The sequence below is a fragment of the Oncorhynchus mykiss genome, chromosome 4 (assembly GCF_013265735.2).
Source record: "Oncorhynchus mykiss isolate Arlee chromosome 4, USDA_OmykA_1.1, whole genome shotgun sequence".
NCBI classification, from domain to species: domain Eukaryota; kingdom Metazoa; phylum Chordata; class Actinopteri; order Salmoniformes; family Salmonidae; genus Oncorhynchus; species Oncorhynchus mykiss.
Genome location: NC_048568.1, coordinates 14960133 through 14971071, shown reverse-complemented (window position 1 = coordinate 14971071; position 10939 = coordinate 14960133). Strand labels below are relative to the sequence as shown.

Sequence of the window (10939 nt, the reverse complement as noted above, 5' to 3'; positions counted from 1 at the left end):
GTGGTCTGTGGTCACCACCTGCAGAACCACTCCTTTATTGGGGGTGTCTTGCTAATTGCCTATAATTTCCACCTGTTGTCTATTCCATTTGCACAACAGCATGTGAAATTTATTGTCAATCAGTGTTGCTTCCTAAGTGGACAGTTTGATTTCACAGAAGTGTGATTGACTTGGAGTTACATTGTGTTGTTTAAGTGTTCCCTTTATTTTTTTGAGCAGTGTATATGGAGTAAAAAGTACAGTACATTTAGGAATGTAGTGAAGTAAATGGTAAAGTTGTCAAAAATAGAAATAGTAGATAGTGTTGGGAGGCCAACACCCAGAAAATAGTTTGTGTGGAGGTGCTGACTAACGGCGAATAAACTGTAAACTATCAAAAGAAAGTTGCACACTGCATGTATAATCTCCAAAAATGTAATGGCTATTCACCAACGTTTCGGCATCACTGTACCTTCCTCAGGGTGTAATAGAAATAGTAAAATATAAATAGTAAAGTATAGATACCCAAAAAACAACTTAAGTAGTACTTTCAAGTATTTTTACTTAAGTACTTTACACCACTGCCAATGTATTGTCCATGTAAAAAACCTGTCTGATTAGGGTGAATAATATCCGACAATACCTTTTAAATTCTATGTGCTATGCATTTTGCTAGAATTTTTGCATGACAACACTGAAGTGTATGCAGCCTCCAATTTTTGAAACCGACTGGATTATTATATTTACCACCTGGTTCCTGTTTCAGGAATAATGAAATCAGACATTCTTGTTGAGTATCTGATAATCTACCATTTTTATAGGAATGTTTAAAACATATTAATAATGCTCCTCTGAGTACATCAACAAAGGTTTGGTATACCTCAACTGGTATGTCATCCAGCCCTGGAGTTTTCCCAGACTTAAAGGCTTTAATAGCATCAATAAGTTACTCCTCTGTAATGTGGCCTTCACATGAGTCTACAGCTGTTAATTTTACATTATTAATAGAAAAAAAATCCATAGAATTAACTTCGGTTAGTGGAGATGGAGGAGACTGAAATGAAAATATATGCTTTAAGTACTTTGCTTCCTCTTTCAAAATATTATTTCATGAATCATGGGTGACTCCGTCATTAGTTTCAGTAAATCATTTTTGGTAGCATTTCTATGTTGAAGATTAAAAAAGAGTATGGGGCATTTTTCTCCATATTCCATCCAGTTTGCTTCATTTTTTAAAATATATTACATTTGATCTTTCTTGAATTAGTCCATTTCCTTTTGTTTTTCCCCTAACTTATTCTGTCTCTTATTCTGTCTCTATACTTAAGTATCACAAGTAAATGTAATTGCTAAAATATACTTAAGTATCAAAGTAAAAGTATAAATCATTTCAAACTCCTTATATTAAGCAGATCGGATGGCACGATTGTTTTCTAAATTACAGATTACAGATAGCCAGGAGCACACTCCAATTACAGATAGTCAGGGGCACACTCCAACACTAAGACATCATCGACAAACAAAGCATTTGTGTTTAGTGAGTCCACCAGATCAGACGCAGTAGGGATAACCGGGGATTTTCTCGGGATAAGTGTGTGAATTGTCCTGTTAAGCATTCAAAATGTAACACTGACTTTTCGGTGTCAGGGAAAATGTATGGAGTAAAGAGTACATTATTTTCTTTAGGAATGCAGTGAACTAAAAGTAAAATATGTCAAAAAATATAAATTAGTAAAGTACAGAATCTACTTAAGTAGTACAAAATCTACTTAAGTAGTACTTTAAAGTATTTTTACTTAAGTAATTTACACCACTGTCCCTGATTAGTGGGGAACAATGAAAACACGCAGTGGAACTCGCTTCGAGGTCTAGAGTTGTGTTTGAGGGTACCACACAAATCAAAATCTGTTCACCCAAAGGTGTCGTCTGTTGAAGAGGGTCAAAGCCATATTTGTATTTTAACGTGTTGTATATGAAAGAGTTAAAATAATGCTGCTGTTGCTGCCGTTCCATTTCTGATTCCAGTTCAGGATATGACGCCTGAGTTGACAGCTTCAAACGTTCATAGGCGGGTGTGTTGTCTGGTTTCGGTGTGGTTTTAGCTCTTTTTGTCAGACGAAAAGAAATGTAATTAACGTTATATTTTTTTGCCATTTTTAAACGCTTGACTCGATTTGTTTCAGTCCTTGGGTGCGGTTCTACACTTTTTGTGTCGTATTTTGTTTTTTACATCAATGCAACAGGTGGGTGTAGCTAGCAAACTAGCATGCTAAAGAAGTTTGGGAGTTAATTTGTAGTTGCTAATTTGACATGAAATGTTTTATGTGCCAGTAACGTTATGTAACAAATACTTTTGCTAGTTTTATTGCTGTTATTTTCTAAATTGTGATGTTCGTTCATCTGAAACGTGTTAGTTAACAAACTAGCCAAGTTATGCTAAGCTAACAATCCGATATCATTCAACTCCCTGTCACAGCTGGCATCTTCATGTCCATCTTGTGCCATTTAATGTTTTGTTTTACAGGATCTCTGTTGTCATGCCTTCTGGGGAGAACTGCATTATAACATCACAAAAAAACATCACTTTAATCTAATAAAATGTTCATCTCTCTAGAATGAGTCTGCATGAGATCAATGAAAACGTGAAACTTGCTCGAGAGTACGCTTTGCTTGGGAACTACAGTTCTGCTATTGTTTGTTATCGGGGAGTACTTGAACAAATCAAGAAATACCTTTTCACAGTACGGGACAGTAGCTTCCAACAGAAATGGCAACAGGTAAAATCTATGACATTTGTCATTGTTAAACCTAAGTTTGTTTGATTGGAACAGAGTTTTGGTCAGTAAATGTGCCTTTCTTATGTTGCTATTGACATCTCTTTACAGGTATGGCAAGAGATAAACGAAGAAAACAATCAGGTTCAAGAAATAATGACAACTCTAGAAAGTTTTCAACTGGAGACCACCCCATCCAAACCACCAAGTAATCAAGATGACATTAATGACATATGGCCTGTACAAGTAGAGCGCAGGTACAGCATGGACTCCTTTCACACAGATTTCTATTCTAGTGTATATATTTAGAGACCCAGTCATTCATTTACTTGGAAAATATATTCAAGTTGTTTTCATGTCTTTGCATTAGTATCTGATGGGGTTTGCACTTTGGTTAGTAAGAGGGGAGAATAAGCTGTTTGTCTGAAGAAAATAACTTAATGATCCAGTCATATGAGTGAGATTAGTGCTCAGAGTGCCTGGTAGTGGCCTGCTCTTTCAGCACTCAAAGGTACCCACTTGATGTCCAAATGTCATCTTTTAAGATACAAACTAACTGAACCTAAAAGTATTATTTGGAGTGCTTAGGCTGATTGATGTACTATTCCCTTCTTTCCTTAAAGAGCCTCTCCTCTTCCGGTTAGGAGGCCCCCGGTTCCCTACAAAGACAGTAAACCACACAACAACCGCCTGAGTGTGGCCGGTGTGCGGGCTCAGCATCGGCAGTCACCACGTGGGGCCAATGGGGACCGAGCCAAACCTTTGAAGGGCAAGGAAAAAAAAGAGCCCCCAGCCAAACCAAAAGACGACAAGGTAAATGACAATGTACCATCAAGGGCTCAAATAAGGACTGAAAGATTCTTTGTTACACCCTTACATAATACACACATAGACCACTCCTACCACAAGGAGGATTATTAAATATAAAGGTTCAACTTTATAAATGATCACTGTCCCAGGGAAAATGTAATGCTTTGCCTGGCATTACCCAACCTTAACTTGAAAGCTATTTGCACTGTTGACCAAACATTGTTCACTCTGTTTACCTTAAAATCATCATCACCACCTTGTCAGTCTGGTTCCTGGAATAGAGCGAGCCTCTGCTACACAGTGAGCCCCCTCAGGGCTGACAATCTTCCTGTATGTTTGCCTTGCAGAACAAAGCTGAAGTCTCAGAGAAAGAGGTGAAGCGGTTTGACGGACAAGGATATGACAAAGACCTTATTGAGGCCCTGGAGAGAGACATCATTTCACAGAACCCCAATGTCAAATGGTATGTTTGACTGGCTATCAATTAACCTCCCTGAACAGCTATCATTAACCTCCAGGATTATCCTAAAAATATAATGTATGTTTTTCATTTTAAGAGTTGTCTAACAGGAAATATTTTTCCCCCCAATGCCTATAGGGATGATATTGCAGACTTGGAAGAAGCAAAAAAGCTTTTGAAAGAAGCTGTTGTGCTACCTATGTGGATGCCAGAGTTTTTCAAAGGAATACGAAGACCATGGAAGGTATACATCGAAGCCCAAGGCCCACTTGATTTATATATTATTTGGATTGGTTGATATGATGCCTTGCTAATATGTGGTGTATCCATGTGCAATATTTTCTTAGGGTGTGCTTATGGTGGGTCCTCCAGGCACAGGAAAGACTCTTCTGGCCAAAGCCGTTGCCACAGAGTGCAGAACCACATTCTTTAACGTCTCGTCTTCTACTCTCACTTCCAAGTACAGAGGAGAGTCTGAAAAACTAGTCCGCATTCTATTTGAAATGGTAAGGTTCTGCCTCATCAGCTCCTCTGCCCGTGCAGTACATTTTTCTTCCTGAAAGAGAGAACCGGCGGCATCATATTACGAAAATGTGAAAAGGCTGTTTTTGAGGTGTGGCTCTTCAGTGTTTAATTTTCTCCTCTGAACAGGCCCGGTTCTATGCCCCCACCACCATATTCATTGATGAGATTGACTCCATGTGCAGCCGCAGAGGAACGTCAGAGGAACATGAGGCTAGCCGGCGGGTGAAGGCAGAGCTGCTGGTCCAGATGGATGGTACAGTAACAGCAGCCACTCTGCTTAATTTGGGAGGCCAAATTAATTAAATCAAATCAAAGTTTGTCACATGCGCTGAATACAACAGACCTTACAGAGAAATGCTTACTTACAGGCTCTAACCAATAGTGCAAAAAAGTTATTAGGTGAACAGTGGGGACGACGTCCTCGATGCACTTATTGATAAAGCCAGTGACTGATGTGGTGTACTGCTCAATGCCATCGGAAGAATCCCGGAACATGTTCCAGTCTGTGATAGCAAAACAGTCCTGTAGTTTAGCATCTGCTTCATCTGACCACTTTTTTTATAGACCAAGTCACTGGTGCATGCACCACTGGTACATGCACTATTCATGTCTCTACAACAATGTTTATTGCCCAATAGATTGTACCCTAAATACATAGCAGTGATAATATCAATTTGATTATTAATGGGATTTTATGCTGTTTAGGTGTGGGAGGAGCATCAGATAATGAGGATCCCTCTAAGATGGTGATGGTGCTGGCAGCCACTAACTTTCCCTGGGACATCGATGAGGCTCTGAGGAGACGTCTGGAGAAGAGAATCTACATCCCTCTGCCTTCAGGTCAACAATCATTGGAACACTGTTTTCCTGAAATATATATATATGTGTATGTATGTATATGTTCACAATGGTGTGACTGGCTTGTTTTCTCTGCAGCCAAGGGCAGAGTGGAGCTGCTGAGGATCAACCTAAAGGAGCTGGAGCTGGCCAATGATGTGGATATGGCAAAGATAGCAGAGCAGAGTGAGGGCTACTCAGGAGCAGACATCACCAATGTGTGCAGGTAAGGCCTTATCTTTTCAGGTTTATTAAAAAAAATATATATTTAAGCGAACAGTCGTAAATAAACACTTGCGTATTTGTTCAAATACAATCATTCAGCTGAGACTCACTGATTTGAAAACGAGATGCCTCTTCAATTAGGAAATAATGGTGAAATGAACCACTCTTCACTTTATGAGAGTAAAGTCAGGTGTGTTCCACTGCCTTTAGTAAACACTGTGTCCATTACATCTGTAGGGACGCCTCTCTGATGGCCATGCGGCGAAGGATCGAGGGGCTGACGCCAGAGGAGATCCGTAACATCTCCAGAGCCGAGATGCACATGCCCACCACCATGGAGGACTTTGAGTCTTCTCTGAAGAAAGTGTCCAAGTCTGTATCGGCGTCCGATCTAGAGAAGTATGAGAAGTGGATTGAAGAGTTTGGCTCCTGCTGAGAGTTAATCAGGAAGCCTGCAGGGGATTTGGTGGGATGCTCAGTTGATATTCTGGGAACAATAATTTAACTGTAATGGTTTCCCTTTCTTTGTAAATTATTTATATCTTAGGCTAGGTGATGCGAAATGCCTTAAAGTAGGGTAACCATGCACCTAAGTAAGCTGTTCTATAAAGGCCCAGGAGTGCTGGAACGAAGACTGTTGAAAACCAAATGATTCTCTGATGTGTTTTATTATAGCTCAATTTACACTAGTAGATTAGCTGTTAAGTAAGTTCATTCATTTGCACTACCAGGTCTCATGACAGCAAATTCTATGGTCCTTTCTATTTCAATTGAACTCCTTTGCTACCAAAGTATCCAGTGTCTTTGGGTTTTATCAGATGTGCTACTGCTATCAGTTAATCAAAGATACACTACCAGAACATTTTTTATGACCTTGATTTAATTTCTAAATATGTATTTAGGGAACCAACTGGTTCTACCCACATTTTGTGGATGTGAATTTATATACCAATCATAGAACACTAACCATGTCTTAATAAAGCTATAAAAGTCAAATATTACTTGCATTGACAAGGCTTCCATGTGCTTTATTTGCATGTAACCTGGCTGTATTGTGTAGCGTGAATGTCACTAACATTACAGAAACATTTATTGAGCAGCATTTGGGAATTCAATGTAGTTTGATTAGAATGAAAATACATTATGCACACAAGTCATGCTCCCATGCTTCAGTACAACACAAGACTGAAATGGAATTGAGGCACCATAGAAGCAACAAAAAGGTCAAATAACTTACGTTCTTCATCCATTCACTGAAGTTCAAATTGCATGCAGTTTCCTTAAGCGGTTTCTGTGACCGCCAACTGCATTCACTACTACGGCCTCTCTTGCAAGTTCTGCTGAGGCAGAAAGTCAATGTGCCAAGGCCCCATTCAATGCCATGCGTACGTCAACCAGGAGCCTAGCCTTGAATCACATTGATACAATTATATTTTGGTCATGCCTTTGAGGCAAACCAGCCAATATGCTACTGGGAGAAGAGTAGGTCTGACTAGCTATATTGAGACAAGATGCGCTTTATAAAAAAAAAAGGTCCTATAAGTGTCACCATTTTCATTAATTGCAAAGAACATCCGTTAACCATATTCAGTTCAAATGCATACAAACAGGCATTTATTAAAGCAGCGGGGGCTTATTCTGTGAGTGCAATGTTTCCAGAGTGAACATAATTGGAATGTAAAGACTGGAAATGAATCGCTTCTCCAGTTCATGTCCATGCTATACTTTCTAGGTCTATCTGTATCTGTGACAGAGAGCCAAGTGAATATGCCCCAGAGGTCGCGCCACTAGGAACTGTCTTCTCGAACAATTGAAATGGTTAGATTTCATATTTGATCATTATTCTGCACTGCACTTATGGGTGCAAGACTAGGCATTCCTGTCCATTTTATGAACTTTACCGCAGCCAAGAGTCAAGCTTAGTCAAAATGCAATAGCAACATTCAATATTTTTTTTGTTTTTGATCCTTTTACAATTAATGTATAGGTGAGGCCTTGACATATGTACTGGCTCAAAAAAACAGTAAATAAAAGCTGCTTGTCTTGCATGCAGACAAACACCAAATCCTCAGTTCAATCCTCCAGTCAGAATGATAAAATGAGCAATAAACCAATATTAACGTGTGGTATATTTACATTTGTCATTTAGCAGACGCTCTTATCCAGAGCGACTTACATGAGCAATTAGGGTTACGTGCCTTGCCCAAGGGAACATCGGCATATTCACAGTCAGCTCGGGGATTCAAACCAGCGACCTTTCAGGTTACTGGCCCAACACTCTTCACCGCTAGGCTACCTGTATATCCAAACTACTTAACACAAAGTAATATTGTAACTTGAGGTAACACAATCATAATATTAAAAGTAACAGTGTGCAGTAAGTAGCTAGGTCCATAGGTATGATCTGCTTGCAGTATTAACATAGATTCATGTTTTGAGTAGAGGGTATAAAGCAAATAATGTGTATGCAATGCATGTTTAAGTGCTACAAAAAGATTATGGTTTCTCTAACCACATAATGCCTTGTTGTCAACAGCTGCAATCAGACTCACTCCACTTCATCAGTCTTCAGTTTTCATTTAAGGCTTTTTCCTCTGCTTCTATTTCAATGTTCTCTAGCAGGGTGTGTTTCTCATCTTCAGGCATCAGAGTCACAGGATTTAAATGGAAAATTCCCCTAGAGGAAAAGGTACAACATTAATTTTCCTAGTAAAAATCACACTTAAAAAGGGGGCAATCAGCAGTGCTACTTACAATTTTAAACTTCAATCATTAATATGTACCCATTGATTGTTGAAAAAGATGTGCTTAGTTCAGCTGTCGTGCCCTATCAGAACCCGAAGTATACTCCAATGTTTGGTTCAAACTAATTTTGATAGCATTAGCATGTATGTTCAGTCCTTGCATCCATACCTCTGTCTATGAATTTGAGTGTGGTTACATTTCTCCAGCCATCCCTCAGCTTTTTACTAAAACAGGGGTGGGGAAGACACTTTTGTTCTACTGCTAATTGCCGCATTAAGAAAAGATGCGACTGATGTGCCTCAAATGGTCTTGGCAGTAAGGTGTGGTCAATGACAAATCCTGCATACTGACCTGGCAATGTTTCATTTAATTCTACAACAATCATGTAAGCAGGCACAACAGGACCTATGTGAAAACATACTTGTGTTCACATGTTGGGAAGAGCATGTCCAGGATCTTGACAATGACCGCTGACCCAACCACACCAATCACCACCACCCACATGATCAAGAAGAACAGGGGCAAGGACTCAGACCAGAAGCGTCGCAGGCGGTCCCTCACCTCCTCCACCCATCGACACATGGCCTGCAAACAGATTCAAACTTCAAAGCACATTCCGAGCACATCCTAGAAAATGTATTTTGTGCATTTGATTTGGATCTGATGTCCAATTTACTTACACTGTAAGAGGAGATGGATTGTTTGAGCGGTGCCTCTGTCTGCATTTCATCCGACAGCCCTCCCAAGTCATCATCCTCATCATTGTTATCATACAGCAAGTCTGGGTCCATGCGGAGGGGAGTCTCTGGGAGCTTGCCTGGGGCAGCAATCTCCTCCTGGGTGGTGTCAGCATGCTTCAGAGGGTAATGAATGGTGGTATGGGACATCACTTGGTCTTCAGCTGAGCAGAAGGAAGTGGAACAATACCGTTCACAAACTAATTTAGGAACACTACTTTAGTAATGGAATTGAGAACTTGTCCTTTTCATGTAAAAGTACGAGAACGAAAAGTTATTCTTGCATACCTTTTTTAGGATTTGTTGGATCTGTGATGACCACATCATTTTCCCTTGGGATCCTGAAGATCTCACTGTGTCCAATGGGGTAGGTGTTGGTATACTGAGCAAGCTTCTGGAAATTGGGGCTCATCAGTATCTTCACTTCGCACATTTCTGGCTGCTGGACCTAAGTGATAGAAAAGGACACAAAAGCCATAAGATCACAGATTTACCATCATTGTACCACCCACCATGGTGAAAATATGCTGTGACAAATATCCTAACAATTATTTTGTCCTTTTCTCCATCAAGTAACTTGACCTTTTTCCCCTCCATCTCAATGACCTCGCTGAACACCTGGAGAGCCACCACCTCTTCTGAATCACTCCACAGGCGATTCTGGCTCACCATCACCCGGGTGACAGTGGACACATAGTCACCAGATTCAAATTCACTGGTTCCATTGATGGTATCCACTGTAAACAGAGTAAAAATCTGTATTAATCAGGTGCATAATGCAGTTCTGTAAGCAGCAGAAGCATTTTCACTACTCACACAGCAAGGCCTGGCAGTTCAACCTAGTCACCCCTGACAACTCCACAGGGATGTCATTGATGAGCACCTGTTCTTCATCCACTGAAATATTCAGGTTGATCTGAAAAGGTAAATGTATTGATTTAATTATGTTATTATCCAATACCATTATGACAGGCTTATTAATAGACAACTTCAGAGTATTATAGCTTACCTGCAAGTTGTTGGACTCCTGCACCTGTGTGTCATCCAATGTCCCTGCTGTCACATTGATCAGAATGCTTTCCTGTGTGAGAATCATGAATGGGAAAGAGGAACATGATATACACATTAGCTAGCTAGGTAAATAACATTATTCACCAAAACATCAGGACCAGTGAGTGACACTTCAGGGCATTCTACCTGGCTTGTATTGTTCTCATGCTACTTGGATAAAAACATAAACATTAGCTAGTTAGCTAGCTGCAGTGAGTCAGATAGCAACAAAGGTAACGTTAGCATCATTAGCCAGCTAGTTACCTACCAATATTAGTTGACTCGCTAGTTAGCTGCATTCAGCACAGTAGGTAAACATAGTTAAGACTAACGTTACCTTGTTGATTTGACCAGCTAACAGTTGACGTTATCTAGACTAGTTTATTTTTATACATATTTTTTTTTATAGCTATCTAGTCTAGTACCGTGGTAAATTTGTCTCCTACCGTGTTCAACTGTCGAGGTGCAGACTCAGCTAAAATAAACGACATAAACAGAAAAAATAGAGAATAACTTAATGTTCGTTTCATCGCCATCTTCTAGCGGTCGTTGAAAAATATTTTGCAGGAAACTTATTTTCAGTCTGATCAAAGGAAACAACAATACGGTCGTCACCAGTTACCACGGCCACAAAGTCATAAACTCCGCCTATTTCTACGATTTATATTCTTAAAATGTGATTTTAAACCTAATCCTTAACTTAATCACGTGGCTAACCTTATACCTAACCCTAACCTTAAAATAAGACAAAAAAATATTTTTGTTTTCGTACATTTTTACCAGATGTAGATGTTCTG

General features: G+C 39.7%; 2 protein-coding genes across 3 annotated transcripts; one reads left to right on the top strand and one right to left on the bottom strand.

The window, feature by feature from the left end:
* The first annotated feature begins 1877 nt into the window (after positions 1 to 1877).
* katna1 (katanin p60 (ATPase containing) subunit A 1) lies at positions 1878 to 6621 on the top strand. Of its 2 annotated transcripts, none has more exons than XM_021600307.2 (11): positions 1878 to 2222; positions 2594 to 2756; positions 2865 to 3010; positions 3398 to 3566; positions 3911 to 4026; positions 4162 to 4267; positions 4371 to 4529; positions 4675 to 4801; positions 5254 to 5388; positions 5485 to 5611; positions 5848 to 6611. In XM_021600307.2, the coding sequence occupies exons 2-11, from the start codon at positions 2595 to 2597 to the stop codon at positions 6044 to 6046; spliced, it is 1446 nt and encodes a 481-aa protein (XP_021455982.2). In that variant the 5' UTR covers positions 1878 to 2222; position 2594; the 3' UTR covers positions 6047 to 6611. The 2 variants fall into 2 exon arrangements, with proteins under 2 accessions (XP_021455982.2, XP_021455981.2); XM_021600306.2 differs by having other exon boundaries at positions 1883 to 2222; positions 3377 to 3566; positions 5848 to 6621.
* LOC110522159 (glycoprotein integral membrane protein 1) lies at positions 6618 to 10875 on the bottom strand. Its single transcript, XM_021600309.2, has 8 exons — positions 10589 to 10875; positions 10102 to 10173; positions 9909 to 10008; positions 9675 to 9829; positions 9381 to 9540; positions 9036 to 9256; positions 8777 to 8940; positions 6618 to 8287 (listed from the first exon to the last, which is right to left on the bottom strand). Exons 1-8 carry the CDS (start codon positions 10676 to 10678, stop codon positions 8179 to 8181), a joined length of 1071 nt encoding a protein of 356 aa, XP_021455984.1. The 5' UTR covers positions 10679 to 10875; the 3' UTR covers positions 6618 to 8178.
* Positions 10876 to 10939: the final 64 nt, after the last annotated feature.

Coding starts and splice junctions, on each gene's coding strand:
- katna1 (XM_021600306.2), top strand. CDS start 2,595: ATGAGTCTGCATGAGATCAATGAAAACGTGAAACTTGCTCGAGAGTAC. Junction 3,567..3,910: donor CCAAACCAAAAGACGACAAG/GTAAATGACAAT, acceptor TTTGCCTTGCAG/AACAAAGCTGAAGTCTCAGA. Junction 4,268..4,370: donor GAATACGAAGACCATGGAAG/GTATACATCGAA, acceptor ATATTTTCTTAG/GGTGTGCTTATGGTGGGTCC.
- LOC110522159 (XM_021600309.2), bottom strand. CDS start 10,678: ATGGCGATGAAACGAACATTAAGTTATTCTCTATTTTTTCTGTTTATG. Junction 9,830..9,908: donor GAACTGCCAGGCCTTGCTGT/GTGAGTAGTGAA, acceptor CTCTGTTTACAG/TGGATACCATCAATGGAACC. Junction 8,941..9,035: donor AATCCATCTCCTCTTACAGT/GTAAGTAAATTG, acceptor ATCTGTTTGCAG/GCCATGTGTCGATGGGTGGA.